The 19,625-nt window shown below is 41.7% G+C and overlaps 1 protein-coding gene across 3 annotated transcripts in view; it reads left to right on the forward strand.

The window, feature by feature from the left end:
- Window positions 1-19,625, forward strand: part of LOC139413849 (E3 ubiquitin-protein ligase Itchy-like) — a 32,137-nt gene that overhangs the window by 685 nt on the left and 11,827 nt on the right. For 2 of the 3 annotated variants that reach the window (XM_071161660.1, XM_071161661.1), the window contains exons 2-11: window positions 2,251-2,319; window positions 2,837-2,978; window positions 3,932-4,056; window positions 8,621-8,752; window positions 9,093-9,144; window positions 9,834-10,015; window positions 10,483-10,684; window positions 17,453-17,548; window positions 18,179-18,353; window positions 19,071-19,140. In XM_071161660.1, coding sequence (XP_071017761.1) covers window positions 2,295-2,319; window positions 2,837-2,978; window positions 3,932-4,056; window positions 8,621-8,752; window positions 9,093-9,144; window positions 9,834-10,015; window positions 10,483-10,684; window positions 17,453-17,548; window positions 18,179-18,353; window positions 19,071-19,140 — 1,201 coding nt within the window. In that variant the 5' untranslated portion in view covers window positions 2,251-2,294. The remainder of the gene's footprint in view (window positions 1-2,250; window positions 2,320-2,836; window positions 2,979-3,931; window positions 4,057-8,620; window positions 8,753-9,092; window positions 9,145-9,833; window positions 10,016-10,482; window positions 10,685-17,452; window positions 17,549-18,178; window positions 18,354-19,070; window positions 19,141-19,625) is intronic. The other variant, XM_071161662.1, reaches the window with a different exon arrangement.

Raw genomic sequence — 19,625 nt, forward strand, 5'->3', positions numbered from 1 at the left:
CCTTGCACAAAAACTTGGATTAGCTAGCAAGCTAGCTACCTATTCCCTAAAACAAACAATACCTAGCAAATTTACTAGTCAGCATTTGAGTTTATAAGAGCAGTAGCTAGCTGATTTATGTAATGTCAGATTTACTGTTTGCAGTTATGGAATTTATGGTAGCTTCTGAGCTTGACTTAATTGACTGTGGTTGTGGGGTAGTTAAGAAACCAAGGGAAGAGTCATTTGCCTTGAATCAAGCAATTAAGCAGGTTACAGTAGCTAGTAAATAAATGAGGTGAGGGGACAGCCCTATTTTGAGACAATCTTGTTCTGGTCCCTGTGGGACCCATTGTCATTCCAAACATGTTATCAAACAGATATTAACATTTAGTCTAAAGCATTTGGGTTATATTGCAATATCCTATACATTTGTCATTGTTTTCCTACATTATTTTCAATTCGCGATCACTGCATTGATGATTAGCAGATATAGGATTTTTTTAGACTGCTCCAACCTGCTTTAGGGCAATTCCATTGTAACAGATGCAGACTCAGATTTTTTTACTTTAAAATGTATGCCAATCAAAAACGAATGATTGCAAAGTTAAACAAACCATACAACTCTATGCACCAGTATAATTATGTTATACTGTACCTCTACACAGCCAATGTGTAAATGGCACACCCAACTACCTCATCCCCACATTATTACTTATCATCTTGCTCTTTTGCACCCCAGTATCTCTACTTGCACATCATCTGCATGTCTATCACTCCAGTGTAAATGCTAAATTGTAATTATTTTGCCTCTATGGCCTATTTATTGCCTTACCTCCCTACTCTTCTACATTTGCACACACTGTACATAGATTTTTCTATTGTGTTATTGACTGTACATTTGTTTGTGTTACTCTGTGTTGTTTTGTCGCACTGCTTTGCTTTATCTTGGCCAGGTCGCAGTTGTAAATGAGAACTTGTTCTCAACTGGCTTGGTAAAATAATTGTTTGTTTTTTTACTTTGCAATGATTGTTTCTTGTTTCAGTGGTGTGGACAGTACCCATGCTATATTATTAGACATGAATTAACTTGTTGACACAGTTAGCAGATTGCAAGTTTACACTGTCTTTTACATGGTTACGCCGTGCAGATGACCAAACTGGCCAACCCTCGATGGCAAGGCTACTTTAGGCTAAATCTGACAATTGCATTAGAAAGTTGCATGCGCATGCATTTCAAATCAAATCAAATGTATTTGTCACATACACATGGTTAGTAGATGTTAATGCGAGTGTAGTGAAATGCTTGTGCTTCTAGTTCCGACAATGCAGTAATAACCAACGAGTAATCTAACCTAACAATTCCAAAACTACTACCTTATACACACAAGTGTAAAGGGATAAAGATTATGTACATAAAGATATGAATGAGTGATGGTACAGAACGGCATAGGCAAGATGCAGTAGATGGTATCGAGTACAGTATATACATATGAGAGGAGTAATGTAAACAAAGTGGCATAGTTTAAAGTAGCTAGTGATACATTACATAAAGATGCAGTAGATGATATAGAGTACAGTATATACAAATACATATGAGATGAATAATGTAGGGTATGTAAACATAATATTAAGTAGCATTGTTTAAAGTGACCAGTGATATATTTTACATCAATTCCCATCAATTCCCATTATTAAAGTGGCTGGAGTTGAATCAGTGTGTTGGCAGCAGCCACTCAATGTTGGTGGTGGCTGTTTAACAGTCTGATGGCCTTGAGATAGAAGCTGTTTTTCAGTCTCTCGGTCCCTGCTTTGATGCACCTGTACTGACCTCGCCTTCTGGATGATAGCGGGGTGAACAGGCAGTGGCTCGGGTGGTTGTTATCCTTGATGGTCTTTATGACCTTCCTGTGACATCGGGTGGTGTAGGTGTCCTGGAGGGCAGGTAGTTTGCACCCGGTGATGCGTTGTGCAGACCTCACTACCCTCTGGAGAGCCTTACGGTTGTGGGCGGAGCAGTTGCCGTACCAGGCGGTGATCCAGCCCGATAGCATTTTACTTCCTTGTTTTGCTTAAGTCTCCATGGGTTTGTTATAGTGTTCTAGGCATAAGTGCAGGAGTCTGTTTAAACATTCCATTGGGTACAGTAGGATGTAAACCAGGAAACTTGTACTATAGATAAACCCTTATGTAAACCAGGACACCTGCACTATAGCCGTGTTTCTTGTCTCTTAATGTTTACATGTGATGTCACGTTTTCTTTCTTTGCAGTTCATGTCATAGCCAAAGCATGCTGCAGTGTTAATGGCTGAACTATGAAGGCACAACTTCAAGTCACTGGTGAGTTTTGACCTTACTATTTTGTCTTTTTCATTATGTGGCGGACCTCAGGAAGAAGCTGTCATCATGGCTTCAGATAATCGGGATTCTACTAATAATCCTAAATTAAATAATAAGCCACTGACACCCGAAGCTGTAGAATGCGCTTTTTAATGGGACTGGCGGGTGCTTGTTCTCCATAGGCCTAGCTGATGGTACAGACTGTGAATTTATCAAGTATTTATAGAGTATGAATGGAATAGATGGAATAGAATAACTTTATTTTCTTATTTTTTTCAGTGGTTGAAATATATATCAATAACAAACATAGTAGGATGTACAGTAAACCAACTAGGCTAAAGAATAGTTCTAAACAGAGGTAGTGCTTAGGCTACAGTGGTGGGTCAATGAGGCAATGTGAACATGGATCTCACATTTCCGTTCTGTGGTTTATTTCTATGGCTAACTTCCGTGACTTATAACAGTGTTAACTAGAATCTCTTACCATGACATGATTTGTGTATTTTATGGCATGCAGTTCTGTCGGCCAAACTGAAGGAGAACAAAAAGAACTGGTTTGGCCCCAGTCCGTACGTGGAGGTGGCTGTGGACGACCAGTCGAAGAAGACGGAGAAATGCAACAACACCCACACCCCCAAATGGAAGCAGTCACTCACAGTGTAAGTAGCTACTTTAATACCTATTTGCATTTCAAGTCAAATGTTATTTGTCACTTGCGCCGAATACAACAGGTGTGGACTTGACCGTGAAATGCTTAATTATGAGCCCTTTCCCAACAATGTAGTAAAAAGAGAATAGCTAACAAAATGGAAGTATTAACATAATAAAATAACAGTAATGAGGCTATATACAAGGAGTACCAGTAACCGAGTCACTGTGCAGGGGTACAAGGTCGTTGAGGTAATATGTACATGTAGGTAGGGATAAAGTGACAAGGCAATGGGATACATATAAACTGTCGTGTGTGTGTGTGTGTGGTGTCAATATGCTTGTCTTTATGTGTGAGTTTATGTAGTGTGTGTGGGTAGGGTCCAGTGGGTGTGTTTATAGAGCCAGTGCAAGAATGTCAATGTAAAATAATATATACATATAACACAATTCCGGAGGTCAATGCAGATAGTCCGGGTAGACATTTTGATGAACTGTTCAGCAGTCTTAAGGCTTGGGGGTAGAAGCTGTTCAGGTCCCAACTTGGCGCTCTGGGACTTCTTGCCGTGCGGTAGCAGAGAGAACACACTTTGACTTGGCTGGCTGGAGTTTTTGACCATTTTTAAGGCCTACCTCTGACACCGCCTTCCTCTGACAAATTTATATTCGCATGTATATTTATTTAGCATATAGGCCTATAGTGCATTTCTCTTTCATAGTCTTGGACTAATACGTTAAGAGATTCTCCATGGAAGTGCTTCTTAGTCCGTAGGTGTAATCCGTATCTGGGAAACTGGCCCACGGTGATCTCGTTATTGTTTATTATAAAGGAATGAGTTAACCACATAGGGCTAAACAATTACACTGTCACCAAGAATTGCATGTCGTCTCCTGGTCTATTGTTGTATAGCCTACTAAGTACAGTAGTGAAACCGTAAACAAATGTTTTCCACCCTCTACACAGAATTGTCACACCTTTCAGTAAGCTCATTTTCCGGGTATGGAGTCATCAGACGCTGAAGGCCGACTTCCTATTGGGCGTGGCCACATTGGACATGAGTGAAACCCTCAAGTCCAATGATATGAAACGTGAGTTCATTCTCTTCTCCTGATGAGGCCGGAGCAGGTAGTATTAAATGTCATTATATGAAATCTCTGTGACTTTTTGATAGCGGAAAAGTGTATAACAACATATACAAGAGCTTTGCAGTAAGTGGTTGTCATATTTACAAATAGTCCTCTGAAATATAACTGATGTGGGCCACTGCACTGTAGGGAGATGAGGAGCAAGGGGTGGCTCTCATTCACACCACTTCTTACTATACACTACATGACCAAAAGTATGTGGACACTTACTCGTTGAACATCTCATTCCAAAATCATGGTCATTGATATGGAGTGGGTTTCCACTGCTCCAGAGTCCAATGGTGGCGCGCTTTACACCACTCCAGCTGACGCTTGGCATTGTGCATTGGTGATCTTAGGCTTGTGTGTGGCTGCTCAGCCATGGAAACCCATTTCATGAAGCTGCTGACAAACAGTTATTGTGCTGACGTTGTTTCCAGAGGAAGTTTGGAACTCTGTAGTAAGTTTTGCAACCGAGGACAGACTATTTTTCCGCCCTTCAGCACTCGACGGTCCCATTCTGTGAGTTTGTGTAGCCTACCACTTCGGGCTGTGCCGTTGTTGCTCCTAGACATTTCCAATTCATAATAACAGCACTTACAGTTGACCAGGGCAGCTCTAGCAGGGCAGAAATTTGAAGAACTGTCTTGTTGGAAACGTGGCATCCTATGACGGTGCCACTTTGAAAGTCACTGAGCTCTTCAGCGAAGCCATTCTACTGCCAATGTTTGTCTATGGAGATTGCAGGACTGTGCTCGATTGTATACACCTGCCAGCAATAGGTGTGGCTGAAATAGCTTAATCTGCTAATTTGATGGGATGTCCACATACTTTTGTGTATATTGTACTATAACTCTAATCTTAAAGGGATAGTGCAATTTTGTTATTTCAATTTGAAGGAAGTTGAAGAAATAGCAGCGGTGATTTAGCAGTGGCTGCTAACTGAATATAGGTAAAACAAGTGTGTGATATAAACATTCACATGTTTGTTTGATATTAATAGGAAGACATTTCTGTTCTGTTTAATTCTGTGTTTCTGTAAAGATATGCTTTCAACTCTATCTTCCTGCAGTTAGTCTGCTAGAGATGGTGATGATAACCTAAATGCGGGCGTTCCATAGACAAGATGACGTGTGTGTGTGTGTGTGTGTGACCCGCGATAGAGAGCCTGGAAAGAGTTTAGAACAATGCCTCATTGTCTCTTCTTCCTGGCATCTGGGAAAATAAGCCGGGTTGGGGGTAAAACACCATCCTGTGTAGATAACCAAGGTGGCTTGTGGGAGATGGAACCAGTCGGACTAAGCATTTTTCGGTCCTATTTAGTATCAGTTTTTTTCATTTTCAGTTAGGTTGCTCAGCTGTTGGGCTGACTGGTTTCATTATTGCAATAATTAATCGATATTGTTTAAAGATAATTGTTTGAAGAAATGACAGTCTCTCTCACTTGAATAGAATATTCCACAAGTGTTCCGCGCACTGAATTTGCTCCCAATTATCACCTTTAAGATACAGGTAGATAAGGTATACTTTATTAATCCATACTAGGTAGAAATGAGTCTTCTGCTTTTTTCCCAATCCCTCTGATATAAATATATATTTATAAACTGGGTGGTTTGAACCATGAATGCTGATTGACTGACAGCTGTGGTATACCCAGGGTATGACACAACCATTTGTTTTTCCTGCTCTAATTATGTTGGTAACCAGTTTATAATAGCAGTAAGGCACCTCAGGGGTTTGTGGTATATGGCTAATATACCACGGCTAAGGGCTGTGTATGGGCACTCTGCGTTGCGTCGTGCTTAAGAACAGCCCTTAGCCGTGGTATGTTGGCCATATACCACACCCCCTCGGGTCTTGTTGCTTAAATATATATTTAAAAAAATATATATATATATATATAACACACACTAGGTTGTAGAGGCTGGAGCAGAGGGTAGCCGCAGTACAGCTCCCAGTAAGCAGTTTATTGACAACGTTTCGATCTTCACCAGGTCCTCAACCTGTTTTTTTTTGCAGTACTTCCTTAGCCCAGCACCTACGTTTCTTTAAGGATGTGCATTTGATCAAAGTTTTCTAAAGTTAAGAACTCCTTTCACCTAGGTCTTAATTGGACACGCATTGAAAATAACTAACAACAACCAGTACACTCTGCCCTCCATGGAAGAGTTTAACACTCCTGCTCTAATCCACTACTTCATGTCTGGTATTCTTTGTGAGACAGCTCTCGCCTCAGCTGGAATTAGAGGCGGCTCTCGCCTCAGCTGGAATTAGAGGGCGGCTCTCGCCTCAGCTGGAATTAGAGGGCGGCTCTCGCCTCAGCTGGAATTAGAGGGCGGCTCTCGCCTCAGCTGGAATTAGAGGGCGGCTCTCGCCTCAGCTGGAATTAGAGGGCGGCTCTCGCCTCAGCTGGAATTAGAGGGCGGCTCTCGCCTCAGCTGGAATTAGAGGGCGGCTCTCGCCTCAGCTGGAATTAGAGGGCGGCTCTCGCCTCAGCTGGAATTAGAGGGCGGCTCTCGCCTCAGCTGGAATTAGAGGGCGGCTCTCGCCTCAGCTGGAATTAGAGGGCGGCTCTCGCCTCAGCTGGAATTAGAGGGCGGCTCTCGCCTCAGCTGGAATTAGAGGGCGGCTCTCGCCTCAGCTGGAATTAGAGGGCGGCTCTCGCCTCAGCTGGAATTAGAGGGCGGCTCTCGCCTCAGCTGGAATTAGAGGGCGGCTCTCGCCTCAGCTGGAATTAGAGGGCGGCTCTCGCCTCAGCTGGAATTAGAGGGCGGCTCTCGCCTCAGCTGGAATTAGAGGGCGGCTCTCGCCTCAGCTGGAATTAGAGGGCGGCTCTCGCCTCAGCTGGAATTAGAGGGCGGCTCTCGCCTCAGCTGGAATTAGAGGGCGGCTCTCGCCTCAGCTGGAATTAGAGGGCGGCTCTCGCCTCAGCTGGAATTAGAGGGCGGCTCTCGCCTCAGCTGGAATTAGAGGGCGGCTCTCGCCTCAGCTGGAATTAGAGGGCGGCTCTCGCCTCAGCTGGAATTAGAGGGCGGCTCTCGCCTCAGCTGGAATTAGAGGGCGGCTCTCGCCTCAGCTGGAATTAGAGGGCGGCTCTCGCCTCAGCTGGAATTAGAGGGCGGCTCTCGCCTCAGCTGGAATTAGAGGGCGGCTCTCGCCTCAGCTGGAATTAGAGGGCGGCTCTCGCCTCAGCTGGAATTAGAGGGCGGCTCTCGCCTCAGCTGGAATTAGAGGGCGGCTCTCGCCTCAGCTGGAATTAGAGGGCGGCTCTCGCCTCAGCTGGAATTAGAGGGCGGCTCTCGCCTCAGCTGGAATTAGAGGGCGGCTCTCGCCTCAGCTGGAATTAGAGGGCGGCTCTCGCCTCAGCTGGAATTAGAGGGCGGCTCTCGCCTCAGCTGGAATTAGAGGGCGGCTCTCGCCTCAGCTGGAATTAGAGGGCGGCTCTCGCCTCAGCTGGAATTAGAGGGCGGCTCTCGCCTCAGCTGGAATTAGAGGGCGGCTCTCGCCTCAGCTGGAATTAGAGGGCGGCTCTCGCCTCAGCTGGAATTAGAGGGCGGCTCTCGCCTCAGCTGGAATTAGAGGGCGGCTCTCGCCTCAGCTGGAATTAGAGGGCGGCTCTCGCCTCAGCTGGAATTAGAGGGCGGCTCTCGCCTCAGCTGGAATTCGAGGGCGGCTCTTGACTTTTAACTCAAGCATGTGAATGGGCTTACTTTGCTAATAGAATGAGTCCTTTCAGTCATGGTTGACGTGCTGCCCATGTGACCCTCAAAGATATATTAATGAATTCCTGCACTACAATCAGGGGTCAAAGACACACAGAAGTGCACCTCCTATGTAGGTGACCAAATATGCTACTGATTAAATAATAATATTCACTGAGTGTACAAATCATTAGGAACACTTGCTCTTTCGATGAAAGACTGACCAGGTGAAAGCTATGATCCCTTATTGATGTCACTTGTTAAATCCACTTCAATCAGAGAGGTTAAAGAAGGATTTTTAAGCCTTGAGACTATTGAGACATGGATTGTGTGCCATTCAGAGGGTCAATGGGCAAGACAAAAGATTGAAGTGCCTTTGAACGGGATATGGTAATATGTGCCAGGCGCACCAGTTTGTCACACTCAACCATTTCCTGTGTTTATCAAGAATGGCCCACCACCCAAAGGATATGCAGCTAACTGAGAAGCATTGGAGTCAACATGGGCCAGCATCCCTGTAGATCGCTTTTGACACCTTGTAGAGTCTATGCCTCAACGAATTGAGGCTGGTCTGAGGGCAAAAGGGGGTGCAACTCAATATTAGGAAGGTGTTGCTAATGTTTGCTATACTCTGTGTAGATGGTCAATACATGCATATCGTGCATGTTATCCCAGCCATCGCTTTTCAGGAACACAAGTTATATTTCTGATATTAGACGGGATACATCAAGGCTAGAATTCAAGCTGATCCATCCATGTTTACACTCTGTTTATAAACTAGCATCTACGCGTGTGTCTGTCCTTCTGTGTGTCTGTATGTCTGTCAGTCTCTGAGGTGGTGCAGATCTTACAGCTGTGTTCAGACCAGGACAACACAGACGTGGTGGGAGACCTGTCCATCTGTCTGGATGGCGTGCAGGTGGACCCAGAGACCTTTGCCTCTGCAGAGAGAGACCATGGTGAGGATTAGGGATGGGCAGGGTAAAGTGTCGGTGTTTGAGGCAAAAATGTTTGGTGTATACTATTGGTTATTCCAATTAGTTTGTTTCGGATGCAACTGAAAAGGACATTGTACATTATTTTAACACTGCACTTGACGTACTCCACAAGCAATAAGCACATTTTTTTGTTGTTTATTTTATCAATGCTTATAAATATAACCTGCTAAATAGTTGCATTTGTACAAACCTGAGTAGTCGCGCCGATCCCAATTGAGGATGATGTGATTAATACATTTCACTAGATGAATTGTATTCTGTTTGGGTTTGAATGCTTGATGTTGATGGTTTTCTTTTTCAGCAGCTACTGCTCCCAACAGGGACGCGAGGCAGAACGAAGATGGAGGCAACAGGTATCATGTTTTAATAATACTATATTGTATGTCTTCTGTAAGTTCTCTGAGTGAATACTTGACTTTTGGGGGGGGGAGATTTAGTGTGAGTCGGCAAAATACTTTTATGATATTACTCAGTCACACTAGCATATCTTCTGTCCATTGTGAATACTAGAGATGGGCACCGATATGTCAAGTTTAAATCGATGTTAATTGCATTTTTCCCGATATTAATATATCGTTTTACAAAAAACATTGCAACTGTCTCTGCACTGGGATGTCCAGAGACTGCTTGCTGATTTCAAAGATCTTATCAAAGGACTTTAGGGTCAATTATTGATCCTAAGCAATGTACTTTCTTGGTAAGGAATAAGGGGGGGACATCTTTAATTTTTCATGATAACTCTTGACAGTATGTAAATACTTATATTGTTCATATGTTTTTTGATTAGATTTAGTTTTGTAGTGTCATGTTTGCTGATGTCAGTGATGTGATCCTCCGGTATGTGTGTATTGTAAAATAAAAGTACTAGTGGGGGTGGTAGTAGTAGTAACGATGATGATGGTAGTAGTAGCAGTAGTAGATAAAACGTTTTGACCACCAAAAAGTAGGAGGCACTACCTACAGCCAAAACGGCAAACAAAAAGTAATTGACTGTGTGCTGCATGCAATTTATTTAGACTTTTGGTGATGTCATACCCGCCAGGTCCAGCAGAGACACGTCACCTTCCAGTGACTCTACAGAGGACTGGGTGATCATCCCCAATGGCCACGAGATCAACTGCACGGGGTCTCCCGCCCCATCCCCAGGGGGCTCCAAGTCCACACGCCCCCCCAGACCTGCTCGTCCTCCTCCACCCACCCCTCGCAGACCAGCCGCCTCCCCAGGTTGGCACCACGCTAAGAAAGGCCCTAGACATACCCTAGCAATTCCATAAAAATACAATACAAAATACCACAACAATACTATAGTAATACAATAGATAACCATAGAGGTCTCTGACAGAACTATTGAAAGAAATTCCTTTTGTGTGTTGATGTGCTAATGCCAGGTCCATCTATTGCCTTCTCATGTAATGAAACGTTCATGTTTTCATTCCACTCACTATTCAAGCCATTTTGTGGAATTTAATGAAGTGCAGTCCAGATATGCTATTCAACACAGATATGCAGTCTAAAAGCATTCGCCTTATTTAGCAGCTTCTCATTAGCATCTCCTACTAGCGGCCACAGCTAACCTCTCCTTCATCTATACCGTCTCCAACTAGCAACCGCAGCTAACTGTTCTCCTCTGTCTCGTCAAACCTCCTCCAGCAGCTCCACCCCAAGACCATAGCTAACCTTTTCTCCTCCAGCGTCCTCTAGCAGCTCCACTCCCAGCGACGTGAGCGAGCCTCCGGCTTCAGACGGCTCCTCCTCAGACCCCCCTCCGGAGAACGGCGCAGAACCCCCACCCCCACAGGCAGCCAGCACCAGCGGACCGGAAGCCATTGGGGCACCCCCAGCCGGAGGGCTCCCCCAACTCGGCCCTGTCAGCAACGGCCCACTGCCACCGGGGTAAGTGGACTAGGCTCCTAACCAGATGTGTATCATGAGCAAGTAAAAAAAGAACGCTCCCCATCAATCCGACAGCCCTGACCAGCCTGTCCATCAAATGTGCGCATGTGTTCGTCTTCATATCCAATTGTATTTGTCACATGCGCCGAATACAACAAGTGTAGACTTTACTGTGACATGCTGACTTACGAGCCCTTTCCCAACAATGCAGTTAAAGTATGACAATTTAACAATTAGATCAAAAGAAAGAGTAACACAATAAAATAACAATAATGAAGCTTTATACAGGCTACATACAAGGAGTACTGAGTCAGTGTACTGGGGTGTGAGGTAGTTGGGGTGATTGAATGAGGTAATATGTACATGTCGGTTTGGTTAGGTCTTTAGCGTCATGTAGGTAGGGGGTCTTTGGCGTCATGTGTATGTAGGTAGGGGGTCTTTGGCGTCATTCATGGGTTTTAATGTGTGTGTGTGGAGTTGACTGTATGCCCTATATAGCCTTCTGTATGTACCCTGCAATATATCCCCATGCTGTATATCCTGCATCGTGCTAATGTGAGCTTTAAGGTTGCAGTGTTTTCCCCTGTATGCATTTAGCAGCGGTGCAACTCCCCAGTACTTAACGATTACAAGCTTAACCATAACACGATGCAGCCACCACTATGGTTGAAAATAGGGAGAGTGGTACTCGGTGATGTTTTGGATTTGCCCCAAACATAACACTTTGTATTCAGGACAAAATGTTCATTGCTTTGCCACATTTATTGCAGTATTTAGTGCCCTGTTGCAAACAGGATGCATGTTTTGGAATATTTATATTCCGTACAGGCTTCCTTTTCACGCTGTCAGTTAGGTTAATATTGTGGAGTAACTACAATGTTGATGATTCATCCTCAGTTTTCTCCCATCACAGCCATTAAATCCCTGAGCAGAACTCCGGCATCTGAGTTAGGAACAACGCCTGTATCTTTGTAGTGACTGGGTGTATTGATACACCATCCAAAGTGTAATTAATAACTTCACCATGAGGTAGTCATTCAAAAATCATGTTGAACACTTATCATTGCACACACAGTGAGTCCATGCAACTTATGTGACTTGTAAAGCAAATCTTTCCTCCTGAACTTTTTAAAGCCATAACTAGACTGGAGAGAGAGGGGGAGAAGACAAACTCCACCTAACGAGTTTCAATGTATGGAATCACTTGTATTTATATTTTATGTACATTTTCAGGATGGTTAAACAGGATGCAAACTTAAACAACTAAAACCAGATATCAAGTAGGTAGAAAATATACTGAAGCAATATTTTTAAATAAGATCTGAGAATTAACAATCACCAAAATAAAAACTAGACAGTCAAGGATAATCTGAAATTCAAACAATGTAATTGTTATGTTCTTTTAATGTTTTAATCACTCAGATAGCATTAGACATGGCAAAATGTGTAGAATTGCAGGAGATTAGCTTTGAAACTGCAATTTCTCTCAGCCACATGACATTAGCTATAAAACTGTAACATTCTCTTTCTGTGGCCAAGAGGGCCTCTACAACCGTGCCATTGGCCACACCCACCACTATGCCCATTACCACACTCCACCCCCGCTACCTTTGCCACCGCTGCTGGAAAAAATCCTAGGGTAAACACTGAGGTTGACAGGAGTTCGATGCTACACCTCTTTGTAGAGTTGACTTAATGGTTTAACTCTGTTGGTAATGAATAGCTGTTGACACTTCAATTTGATATTTCAAACCACTCTCAACCACTAATAGATGAGACTTGACAATTTATAACTCATTTTGCAGTCAGTAGAAAAATGTTCTTAGTCTAGTCGGCATTAGTCTGTTAGTCTAGGCAGCATTAGTTTCTTAGTCTAGGCAGATCATTGACAAGATCCTCCCGTGTAGTTCTGGGCTGATTCCGTACCGTTCTCATGATCATTGCAATTCCACGAGGTGAGATCTTGCATGGAGCCCCAGGCCGAGGGAGATTGACTGTTCTTTTGTGTTTCTTCCATTTGTGAATAATCGCACCAACTGTTTTCACCTTCTCACCAAGCTGCTGGGCGATGGTCTTGTAGCCCATTCCAGCCTTGTGTAGGTCTACAATCTTGTCCCTGACATCCTTGGAGCTCTTTGGTCTTGGCCATGGTGGAGAATTTGGAATCTGATTGATTGCTTCTGTGGACAGGTGTCTTTTATATAGGTAACGAAGCTGAGATTAGGAGCACACTCTTAAAGGGGGTGTGCTCTTTTATACAGGTAACAAACTCCCTTTAAGAGTGTGCTCCTAATCTCAGCTCGTTACCTGTATAAAAGACACCTGGGAGACAGAAATCTTTCTGATTGAGAGGGGGTCAAATACTTATTTCCCTCATTTAAAATGCAAATCAATTTATAAAATTTTTGACATGCGTTTTTCTGGATTTTTTTGGTGTTATTCTGTCTCTCACTGTTCAAATAAACCTACCATTAAAATTATAGACGGATCATTTTTTTGTTAGTGGGCAAATGTACAAAATCATCAGGGGATCAAATACTTTCCCCCCCTCACTGTATACACACACATACATACACATACCTATATAGATATACATACTTTTTTAAAGAATATATCTTTATTATTCCCTGCAAACCCTACCACCCTCCCCCCAATTGGAGTAAACTAATAAACAATAACACTTAGGCTTCTACCTTCAGTTTATACATATTTTACACATGTTACAGACACAATCTATTTTACAATAGTTATGTTTTGTTTGTTTTTAGTCCTTCCTCTATTTCTGATGTCCATCCAGTTTGATTTCTATTTGTAACTGTGCTATTTCACAAAAGTTCTGAATCTATATACATTTTACAGACCCCGTATGTTTTACATTTGTTATCTTGTTATTAGTCCCACCCTTCAGCTCCATCCAACTCCTCCCATCTATCTCTCAACATGATCCGTTTTGGATTTCTATTGGCCATATATTTTTCAACTGTGCAGTGATGCTTCACAAAAGTTTTGAACCTTTTCTATTCTCATAGCTTCTACAGATTGTAAATTGAAAATAAACTATTTTTGCTAAAATAATTATTATATTATTGATTGACTATGGCTTTTCAAATCACCTAGTATTGCTATCTGCAACGTTAGTTCTAGGCAAATGTTGCAATTCTTCAGCCATTCCTGGACCTGTGACCAAAAACGAGCTACATATGGACAATACCAAAATAAATTATCTAATTACTGCCTCCTCACAGCAGAATCTGCAGAGCTGGGAAGATTGTATCCCCCATATATATAACATTCTATTGGTTGCAAGAATTTTGTATAGTCATTTAAATTGAACAATTCAAAGTTTTGAATCCGGCGTATCAATTCATAAACCATGTGCCATGGAATGGGCACATCGAAAATCTCTTCAAAACTATTTTGCAATTGAAATTGTTATGTTTGTTTTTATTTATCACACTTTTCTTTAACCATTTATGTTCTTTAATACAGGGCCGACATACAAGTTCCTTACTTTTTTACCCTTCTACTTGCCTCTTTCATTTTTGTGGTAATGCTGCATTTGGTTGTAATTTTGGGTAGAGCAGACATTCCCATATGTCTGTGTTAGCTGTATGTGTGACACAACTCCACCAGTCCTATTTATGATATCATTCACTAAAATTATACCTTTTTTTTAAAAACATTTCCCTCGAATTTTTCTTTGTTTTTAATCAATTAGTATATTTGAGTTTAACCACAATATTTGTTGTATTATTTGTTCTGTCTTTTCAGGTGGATTCAACTGAAATTGCAACCAACTTTCTGAGGCTTGTTTAAAAAATAAAGATATTTTGGAGATTATTTCCTTTTCAAACAACCGAAAGTGAGCAGGTGTAATCTGAATAAAGGGAAAAAGGCCCTTCTAGAACACAGGATGAGACATTCGTACCAATTTACTAGAGAACCAGTTTGGATTTAAGTATAACTGTTGTATGACTGACGCCTTTAGTGAGAGGTCTAATGCTTTAATATTTAATCATTTCTGCCCACCGAATTCATATTCGTTATATAAATAGGCCCTTTTAATTTTATCTGGCTTGCCATTCCAAATAAAATGGAATCTTTTTTTTTTCTCATATAATTTAAAAAGCAGGTCACTAGGTGTAGGCAAAACCATAAGCAAATAGGTAAACTGTGATATGACTAAGGAGTTAATCAGGGGGATTTTTCCACAAATAGACAGGTATTTTCCTTTCCATGGTAGCAAGAGCTTATCTATTTTTGCTAAATTTCTATACAAATTTACTGGCGTGAGATCATTTCTTTATTTTGGGATTGGTATACCGAGTATGTCCACATCTCCGTCAGACCATTTAATTGATAAACTACATGGTAATGTAAAATTAGCTTCTTTTTTTTTGGTTTTAATCCAGGGAGGATAGCAAAAGTATCTAGATCCTCTGAGGCCGAGATTCTAATTGTGGTTTTAGAAGAAAACATGAATCATCAGCATACAATGACACCTTAGAAGAAAAAAAACATACAATTTGTTTCAGTTAGTGGAGATGGAGGAGAATGAAACAAAAACATATTCTTAAAGTACTTTACTTCCTCTTTCAAAATATAAGTTGGTGAATCATGCGTGACTCCGTCATTTGTAACAAGTTTTAATAAAAAAATTTGGTAGCATTTCTATATTGAAGATTGAAAAATAATTTGGTGCATTTTTCCCCATATTCCATCTAGTTCGCTTTATTATTATAATATATTACACTGGATCTTTCTGGAATAAGTTCCTCCATTTCTTTTTGTTTTTCCTCTAACTTATTCTGTGCCTCTGGTACAGTTTTTGTTGCTATCTAACTGTACTGTTAGTCCTTCAATTTCCTTTGTTAATATGGACTCTTTTGATCTAAATTGCTTTTGTTTTATAGATGAGTACTGAATTGCATGGCCTCTAAAGGCACACTTAAGTGTCCCATACAATAAGGTAATCTGCTGTACCTGTTATGTCTGAAAAAGTCAGTTATAAATTCTTCAATTCTAGTTCTAAACAATGTATCATCTAGTAGGCTTTGATTACATTTCCAATATCCTTGCCCACATGGAAATTTTGTAAGAGTAATATATATGCCAATTATGTGATGATCCGACCGCATTCTGTCCCCTATCAACACTTTTTACACTTTTGGTGCCAGAGAGAATGGCATAAGAAAGTAGTCAAGACGACTAGCTTGATTAAGCCTATCTCACTAGGTCAGGGTATTTAAGTCTCCATACATCCACTAATTCCAATATATCCATGACATTCATGATTTCCTTAAGTGCCTGAGGGTGATAGTTTGTAGTGTGATTTCCTTTACGGTCCATAGAGGTATTTAAGACCGTATTAAAATCTCCCACCATAATAATAGAGTCTAGTGTTGCTTGTAGAGTTGATAGATTCTTATATATATTTTCAAAGAAGCTTGGATCATCATTATTCGGACCGTATAGGTTAATAAGCCATATCTGTTTATTGTCCAATAACATATTTAAAATAATCCATCTACCTTGAGGATCTGTTTGGACAATTTGCACGTTTGGATCAAAATTACTGTTAATTAAAACCATCACTCCTTTTGAATTTCTTTGCCCATGGGAGAAGTATATTTCGCCCCCCAGTCCTTTTTCCACAAAACTTCATCTAAAACTGTTGAATGGGTTTCCTGTAAACAATATATGTTATATTCCTTCTCTTTTAGCCAGGTAAATACTGATCGTCTTTTCTTATTATCTGCTAGGCCATTACAATTATAACTGGCTATACTTATTTCACCACTTACCAAAATGAGACACAACTTTCAATTATATTCATCAAAAATATATGTTTGTAAACGTACCATTTTAAAAAGTAACATGATGGTTGAGTGTCTATATAGCTGTACCATGATATTTGCATTGCTACTAAGTAAACCTCCAATTGGTCCCCACTATTCCACCCTCTAAAAGCCCTCCTCATCCCGAGTCTTAGGCAATGTTAGGCTGTTAGTCTAGTCGGCATTAGTCTGTTAGTCTAGGCAGTGTTAGTCTAGGCAGTGTTAGTCTAGTCGGCGTTAGTCTAGGCACTGTTAGTCTAGTCGGCATTAGTCTGTTAGTCAAGGCAGTGTTCGTCTACTCTGCATTAGTCTAGGCAGTGTTAGTCTAGTCGGCATTTGTCTGGTCGGCATTACTCTGTTAGTCTAGGCAGTGTTAGGCTAGTCGGCATTTGTCTGGTCGGCATTACTCTGTTAGTCTAGGCAGTGTTAGGCTAGTCGGCATTTGTCTGGTCGGCATTACTCTGTTAGGCTAGTCGGCATTTGTCTGGTCGGCATTACTCTGTTAGTCTAGGCAGTGTTAGTCTAGTCTGCATTTGTCTGGACGGCATTACTCTGTTAGTCTAGGCAGTGTTAGTCTAGTCGGCATTACTCTGTTAGTCTAGGCAGCGTTAGTCTAGGCAGTGTTAGGCTAGTCGGCATTACTCTGTTAGTCTAGGCAGCGTTAGTCTAGGCAGTGTTAGTCTGTTACATAAGGGTCAGTATGCCTATTGTAGAATGCCTACAGTGGGTAGTTACTAATAGTACGTATTAATAGTAAAACTTGGTGCACATTAGTTACTAGTAGAAATATTTGTAATTGAATCAATTCAATTAATGTACTTGCAATTATTTTAATGAGGAACTTAACATTCATTTAGGTGTTAATATAACATTTGTGCAAGACTGGTGCCCTTCAAATGTAGTTGCTGACTGTTCTGTGTTTTGTCTGAAGCTGGGAGCAGAGGGTGGACCAGAATGGGCGCATGTATTACGTGGATCACATTGAAAAGAGGACGTCATGGAACCGACCCGATTCTCTCCCCTCTGGGTAACAAAATAATTTATTCATCAAATCCGTAGTTCGTAATTCATATACTATATGTTTTGCTTTCATATGGCAGTAGTTTATCACAAATTCTACTCTTTAAAAATTAACCAATGCATTTTGGAATATGTTAACTAATGCGTATCTTCTCTGTATTCTAGTTTTACATGGTACAATGTCAAATTATTTGTGTTAAATGGGTTTCAATAAGAGCACCTGCACAAAGTTGATGTCACTATAGTTTGCTGTCACGAGAAACCCTGCACGGTACCTGTTCTCTCGGACCGTGTGATATGTGACATCAAACTTTATCCATGCCATTTTTGTGCACATCCTACTGAAGACCGAAGGCCCTGGATTTCTTTACACTACACGCTGCCTCCCCTAGAGGAATATCGGCCCTGTTGAAATAGTGCAGAAATGCCTCCTGCTGTTTCCTCAAGAGAAGTGTAGATATATATGTGATTGGATAGGTATAAGCAAGGTTACCACCCTGTTACTTTCACCAATCTCACCAGTTCAGATCTTTTTTTCTTTTTTTTTGTGAGAAATTATTCCTTTTTAAAGTATTCACGCAGGGCCGTCATCAATCATCATGGAGAAGTAGAACCTTCCCTCTTCTGTCCCATGTAGGTGGGAGCGGCGAGTGGACCCAATGGGCAGGGTGTACTTCGTGGACCACATCAGCCGGACCACCACGTGGCAGCGCCCTACGCAGGAGTCGGTGCGTAACTTTGAGGAGTGGCAGCACCAGCGCAGCCAGCTGCAGGGGGCCATGCAGCAGTTCAACCAGAGGTTCATATTCGGGGTAAGACATGGGCTACGTCCCAATTCTCTCCCCTTCCTCCCAAACTGCACTAGTCTAATCCCATATTGACCCCTAGTCTCTATGCACTTGTGGAGATGTGAGATGATTTGACAGGTATAAGCAATATGGTGAAACCTGGCCTTAGAATCACCTGGCCTTAGAACAACCTGGCCTTAGAACAACCTGGCCTTAGAATCACCTGGCGTTAGAATCACCTGGCGTTAGAATCACCTGGCCTTAGAATCACCTGGCCTTAGAACAACCTGGCCTTAGATCCACCTGGCCTAACAGAGTGGCAAATTGGAACTATTAACAAATTGCTTACAGCTGTTACATCATCTCAGATCTCCACAAGTGCATAGGAGGGAGTATGCTCTAGGGACGGAGGGCGTAGGGTCTAGATTTTTGGGAATGGGCCACTGATTTGAAAAGTAATGACTGGTATAAGATATATTGTGGATACTCCCTCTAGCCCATGCCTCCTTGGAATACTTAAAATAAGTAGTCCAACAGAAATGAATCCTCCCTTGAAGGAATCATAGTTCTGAACTGGTTGGGTTGGTGGAAGTTCTAGCATGGTGACCTTGCTTTCAGCTATGTAATCACTTATTAATCTGTGATTAGCTACCTTATAAGACCACTGTATATCATTGTAAAGAAGCATTATTCAACACACGTAAGCGCTGTTCATTTAACCTCCTTTTTTCTCCATTGTAGCTCCAGGATCAGCAAATAGCCGCAGCAAACAAAGAGTTTGACCCGCTTGGGCCGCTGCCACACGGCTGGGGTAAGTAGAACGATCCACCACAACGCGTTTTCCACTGTCGATACTCTCCGAAAGTGGAGACGTCACAATGTAAACATTTGTAGAAACGTCTTGCCAGTTTGTGGCAGCGTCATGTGTGATTAGATAACTAATGTCGTGTCTTTGGCATCATTAAAGTGAAGACTGTTATTTTATCAAATCAATTCTCTGTAATTATTATTACGTGATTAAACTAATCATGTAACTGTAATTAACTAGGAAGTCAGGGCACCAAGGAAAATATTCAGATTACAAAGTTATAATTTTCCTAATATAACTCTTCAGATATTTTAACATCTGATCAATTAGTCTTCTAATTAATTAATTATTCTTTACCTCACATTGGAATGAGACTAAACGTTGTAAATTGTTGGTTATCTGCACGAACCCAGCCTTTGCTATGAAATCATCCATACATCATTTGTATTAATTTAGTTAGAAAATAAATTATTATCACAGAAATGCAT

The sequence above is a fragment of the Oncorhynchus clarkii genome, chromosome 7 (assembly GCF_045791955.1).
Source record: "Oncorhynchus clarkii lewisi isolate Uvic-CL-2024 chromosome 7, UVic_Ocla_1.0, whole genome shotgun sequence".
NCBI lineage: Eukaryota > Metazoa > Chordata > Actinopteri > Salmoniformes > Salmonidae > Oncorhynchus > Oncorhynchus clarkii.